The sequence below is a fragment of the Anoplopoma fimbria genome, chromosome 2 (assembly GCF_027596085.1).
Source record: "Anoplopoma fimbria isolate UVic2021 breed Golden Eagle Sablefish chromosome 2, Afim_UVic_2022, whole genome shotgun sequence".
NCBI lineage: Eukaryota > Metazoa > Chordata > Actinopteri > Perciformes > Anoplopomatidae > Anoplopoma > Anoplopoma fimbria.
In genome coordinates this window covers 32,702,939-32,708,938 of record NC_072450.1, presented here as the reverse complement: position 1 = coordinate 32,708,938, position 6,000 = coordinate 32,702,939, and the positions used below count along the sequence as shown (strand labels likewise).

The window sequence follows — 6,000 nt, the reverse complement described above, 5'->3', positions numbered from 1 at the left end:
TGGGATCAGAAAGAAAACATGATTATACAATATATGGGGGCGTGTTGAAGACTGTGACAACTATGGACAATCACATTCACTACTTTAGGCCCCCTCCATGATGCACTGAAAGGTTGGGAATCTATTGCCTCAAAAATAAACTTATGTTGACTAGAAAAAGGCAGATTTTCCCATCACGGCAAATCAAATATTGTGCTGAGAGCAGATGATAACTCTTTGCAAGTTGAATTTACTGGATATTGTCCATATTTAAACAATCTCCATCGCATAATGTTGCTCAGCACAGCCACACATTAGTCAGTATTGTAATTAAAATCACAAAGTTCCAGGCGGTATGCCTACCGCTACAGTTTTGGATAAAGACACCAGGAGAGCTTTTGAATGGATGGTCCAGAGGGAGTTATTAGCAAAGAGGAAAAATGTAATTGTTCCACGTTTTTTCGGGCCCATAGAGTCTTAAACAGGCCCTATTATGCTATTTTCCGGGTGCATCATTTTTATCTCAAGTTACAGTTACATGTTTACATGCGTTAATGCTTATAATCCTCCATGTTTTTCTCATCCTGGCTGTCCTGCAGCACCTCTTCTCACCCTCTCTCTGAAATGCTCTGTGGTAGCGCTTGCTCCTCCCTCCAGAAAGCAAAGTCTGCTCTGATTGATCAGCTAGCCCGCTCTGTTGTGATTGATCAATGGTTCAGATTTAAAAAAACTCTTTCTCCGGAGCTTCAGCTCCGTCTCTCACGTTTTTGTTTGAGGGCCAAACTAGCCGGAAGGAGTTTTACGTCACTTCTGTAACATTGTGACCTCATAAAGTTATGGAAGTGAAGAAGATAATTCAATCGAGCTGTTTCAGGAGCTCAGGAGCAGTAATTCTGAGGGGGAGGGTAACTCCTTTTAGGCTGGATTTCAGGTTTTACACTCTATGGACCTTTTACATGTACAAAAATACACTAAAGGAGAGGGAAAAAGTGGAAAAGCATTGCACTTTGGACACAAAGCAGTTACTGGTGAAATAAAATGCTCAATGTCCTTTAAAAACAATTAAATTCACAATCATGAATAAAAAAATATTTGATCTATAGCCCACCTTTCTTGTTGAATTCATATCATTGCAGTCAGCGGTAGTTGTAGATGGGGTTGTTGATGGATTTGAAGTAGAGCTGGGAAAAGCTGTGGTGGTGGAAGACACTGAGGCCTTTGTAGTGGTGCCAAAAACTGGAGTGGTAGAACGTGCGGTTGTGCTGGGTATCGCTGTTGTGGGACATGGTCTGGATTGGGTATCAACTTTACAAGTTGCATTGCAATATGCAACGTAACACCACCCTAAGCGATCAGTGACATTGTACACCAAATCCCCTGTGAAAATAAGAGTGGAGATAAAAGTTTAGTGCACCAAATAAAAGGATTACTGATTTAATTAAAAAAGTAATTAATAAGAGGAGTTAGTGGGTGTTCAGACCTAAAACAACCCTGCTTTTAAAAAAAGGCAATGAGCTGTGCTCAGGTAGCTCTTAATATGACAAGTGTCTATTAAAAAGGCCTGGGACTGATCAAGGATTAATCTATTTTGTAAAGCCAACTCTGAGCTATTTTGAGCAGACTAAGCCTTGACAGTTTCTAGGCCAAGTGTGTGCCTTCTGAAAATCCCAGAAGATTGTTCAAAAGCATTAATCACTATTCTGGCCTGTTTGTGACTCTGTTTCTTATCCAGGTAGCTGTAGGGCTCCCATTTAAAATGTGAAGAGTAGATATTAGAGAAAAAATTAACAAACACTGTAATCCTACTTCCAACAAAACAAAAGAGAATGTTTGGCAGCCTGCTGTAGGTCAGCAGTGAGCTTCAACTCTGACACAAAGATAATCAAAGTAAGGATACATTTGTTGCAGTGCTATGGTGTAATGGTAGGTTCAAGTCCTGTGTGAGTGATGTGGATTTTCTTACTATAGTGCTAAAAGTTGCAACATACCATTAAAAAACTTTGAAGTATCATATATGACCCTGGCCTGGTAATTTATTTTAAAGCAAGAAAATTAGACAGAACAGATGGGAGATACCATTTCAATGAATCAATGGTAATTGGAATTGCAAATAATTTGATCATAAATAGCTTTAAACGACATTCTGACCACTTTCCACATGAGTCATCTGCATTAATCCTGAGCAGCACAAAATAGTAGCAACTTGCTAATTACTTATTACTTAAACATTAGTTTTGGGCACCCCAAGCAGAGTGAAATAATACCTGATTACCTCATAACTATCTCATGTAGCATGCGTAAAATCCAGCTCAGCTGAGCACATGCTGCACCAGCCACCACTGAGAGGCAATTTACAGAAACTTTTATTGGATGGACAATAATGAAAAACATGCAACTCTGAAGATGTTAAGATATTTGTGAATTAATCATTATCTTATGATTCTTTAATGTAGAATCTTCTAGCCCGTTTCATAGTCATCGTGATCAACTACATAGTCCTAGATTCAAAGTTATAACTCATTAATAATAAGGTAATTCCAAATTTGTTCCTCACACTTTTGTGTACAGTATTATAATGTGTTACCCATCTAAGTTCTTTTCTGAGAGATCATTTAATGGATGTAGGTGTTATATGTATTTTTTAAATATGTTGCATGTGCTGTAATAATGTATAGGATATTTGTGAAAATGGATGGAAAACAAGTTGCCATTAATTGGGCCACATGTCATCATGTGCAATTGCTTAGTGTTGGGCCATGGATTCTTTGACCATTATATGTTGTAGATTATCTGAACAATTAAAACCAAGCATAACACGTTTTCACATGATGTCTATATCAATTGTGAAAAACCTGCCGTTGCCTTGCTGTAGGAGACGTTATAAACATTGCAGTAAATAAAATGTAATTCTGTATGAAATTGAAAAGATATTATGGGTGGAAGTTCACTGTTTGATCAAATGTTTATATCATGTGAAATATAGCATTATATCAAAGAGAAAACAATAATTAAGACTTGAAGTTCTGAATCTACAATGGAATAATAACTGTTTAGACATTTCAATGAGAAAAATAAAATCTAATAAAGCAAAGAGAAAAGGTGCTGAGACCCACGTCGACAAAAAAATGATAATGTGAAAATGAAGAATCACCTACCAGGACGAAGTGCAGTCCCATTGACAAGGCAGACACATAATGTTGTAGTTGTGGTTAATAGAGGTGGTGTAGAAACAACTGTGGTTCTGGCTGGAATGGTAGTGTAAACAGTTGTGCTCCCTGGAAATGTCTCTGTTATTGGGCCAATGGAAGTTGTACCTTTAATTGTTGTTCCTGAAGTTACAGTGGATACCACAATAGCTGTTGTGTTCAAAATAATAGGTTTTGTAATAACAGTTGATGTTTGTAGACTTTCTGTGACTACAACAACTGTTGTTTCTGGGATATTTGTTGTTGTCCCAACACTCTCTGTTGTCCGTTCTGATGTAGTTGTTTCTGAAGGTTTTGTTGTTGTTCCCTTGGTCGTTACTGATGGAACTTCAGTGGTTGTGGTACCAACAGAAGGTTTTGATGTTACAACTGTTGTTTCAGGGCTTGTTGTAGTGACACCTGGTACAGCAGATGTAGTTTCAACAATAGCTGTGGTAGATGCTGTAACTGGACCAGTGGTGACTTTAGGTTGTTTTGTAGTCCCAACACTTCCAGTTGTTTGTTCTGATGTAGTTGTTTCTGAAGGTTTTGTTGTTGTTCCCTTGGTCGTTACTGATGGAACTTCAGTGGTTGTGGTACCAACAGAAGGTTTTGATGTTACAACTGTTGTTTCAGGGCTTGTTGTTGTGACACCTGGTACAGCGGATGTAGTTTCAACAATAGCTGTGGTAGAAGTTGTAACTGGACCAGTGGTGACTTTAGGTTGTTTTGTTGTCCCAACACTTCCAGTTGTTTGTTCTGATGTAGTTGTTTCTGAAGGTTTTGTTGTTGTTCCCTTGGTCGTTACTGATGGAACTTCAGTGGTTGTGGTACCAACAGAAGGTTTTGATGTTACAACTGTTGTTTCAGGGCTTGTTGTTGTGACACCTGGTACAGCGGATGTAGTTTCAACAATAGCTGTGGTAGAAGTTGTAACTGGACCAGTGGTGACTTTAGGTTGTTTTGTTGTCCCAACACTTCCAGTTGTTTGTTCTGATGTAGTTGTTTCTGAAGGTTTTGTTGTTGTTCCCTTGGTCGTTACTGATGGAACTTCAGTGGTTGTGGTACCAACAGAAGGTTTTGATGTTACAACTGTTGTTTCAGGGCTTGTTGTTGTGACACCTGGTACAGCGGATGTAGTTTCAACAATAGCTGTGGTAGAAGTTGTAACTGGACCAGTGGTGACTTTAGGTTGTTTTGTTGTCCCAACACTTCCAGTTGTTTGTTCTGATGTAGTTGTTTCTGAAGGTTTTGTTGTTGTTCCCTTGGTCGTTACTGATGGAACTTCAGTGGTTGTGGTACCAACAGAAGGTTTTGATGTTACAACTGTTGTTTCAGGGCTTGTTGTTGTGACACCTGGTACAGCAGATGTAGTTTCAACAATAGCTGTGGTAGAAGTTGTAACTGGACCAGTGGTGACTTTAGGTTGTTTTGTTGTCCCAACACTTCCAGTTGTTTGTTCTGATGTAGTTGTTTCTGAAGGTTTTGTTGTTGTTCCCTTGGTCGTTACTGATGGAACTTCAGTGGTTGTGGTACCAACAGAAGGTTTTGATGTTACAACTGTTGTTTCATGGCTTGTTGTTGTGACACCCGATACTGAGGTTGTAGTTTCAACAACAGTCGTGGTAGAGGTTGTAACGGGACCAGTGGTGACTTTAGGTGGTTTTGTTGTCCCAACACGTCCAGTTGTTTGTTCTGATGTAGTTGTTTCTGAAGGTTTTGTTGTTGTTCCCTTGGTCGTTACTGATGGAACTTCAGTGGTTGTGGTACCAACAGAAGGTTTTGATGTTACAACTGTTGTTTCAGGGCTTGTTGTTGTGACACCTGGTACAGCAGATGTAGTTTCAACAATAGCTGTGGTAGAAGTTGTAACTGGACCAGTGGTGACTTTAGGTTGTTTTGTTGTCCCAACACTTCCAGTTGTTTGTTCTGATGTAGTTGTTTCTGAAGGTTTTGTTGTTGTTCCCTTGGTCGTTACTGATGGAACTTCAGTGGTTGTGGTACCAACAGAAGGTTTTGATGTTACAACTGTTGTTTCAGGGCTTGTTGTTGTGACACCTGGTACAGCAGATGTAGTTTCAACAATAGCTGTGGTAGAAGTTGTAACTGGACCAGTGGTGACTTTAGGTTGTTTTGTTGTCCCAACACTTCCAGTTGTTTGTTCTGATGTAGTTGTTTCTGAAGGTTTTGTTGTTGTTCCCTTGGTCGTTACTGATGGAACTTCAGTGGTTGTGGTACCAACAGAAGGTTTTGATGTTACAACTGTTGTTTCAGGGCTTGTTGTTGTGACACCTGGTACAGCGGATGTAGTTTCAACAATAGCTGTGGTAGAAGTTGTAACTGGACCAGTGGTGACTTTAGGTTGTTTTGTTGTCCCAACACTTCCAGTTGTTTGTTCTGATGTAGTTGTTTCTGAAGGTTTTGTTGTTGTTCCCTTGGTCGTTACTGATGGAACTTCAGTGGTTGTGGTACCAACAGAAGGTTTTGATGTTACAACTGTTGTTTCAGGGCTTGTTGTTGTGACACCTGGTACAGCGGATGTAGTTTCAACAATAGCTGTGGTAGAAGTTGTAACTGGACCAGTGGTGACTTTAGGTTGTTTTGTTGTCCCAACACTTCCAGTTGTTTGTTCTGATGTAGTTGTTTCTGAAGGTTTTGTTGTTGTTCCCTTGGTCGTTACTGATGGAACTTCAGTGGTTGTGGTACCAACAGAAGGTTTTGATGTTACAACTGTTGTTTCAGGGCTTGTTGTTGTGACACCTGGTACAGCGGATGTAGTTTCAACAATAGCTGTGGTAGAAGTTGTAACTGGACCAGTGGTGACTTTAGGTTGTTT

General features: G+C 39.6%; 1 protein-coding gene across 1 annotated transcript in view; it reads right to left on the bottom strand.

Moving 5' to 3' along the window:
- Nucleotides 1-1,115: 1,115 nt before the first annotated feature.
- LOC129098911 (mucin-5AC-like) overlaps nucleotides 1,116-6,000 on the bottom strand; it is a 35,910-nt gene continuing 31,025 nt past the window's right edge. Inside the window, exon 29 of the mRNA XM_054608051.1 lies at nucleotides 1,116-1,251. Coding sequence (XP_054464026.1) covers nucleotides 1,116-1,251 — 136 coding nt within the window. The remainder of the gene's footprint in view (nucleotides 1,252-6,000) is intronic.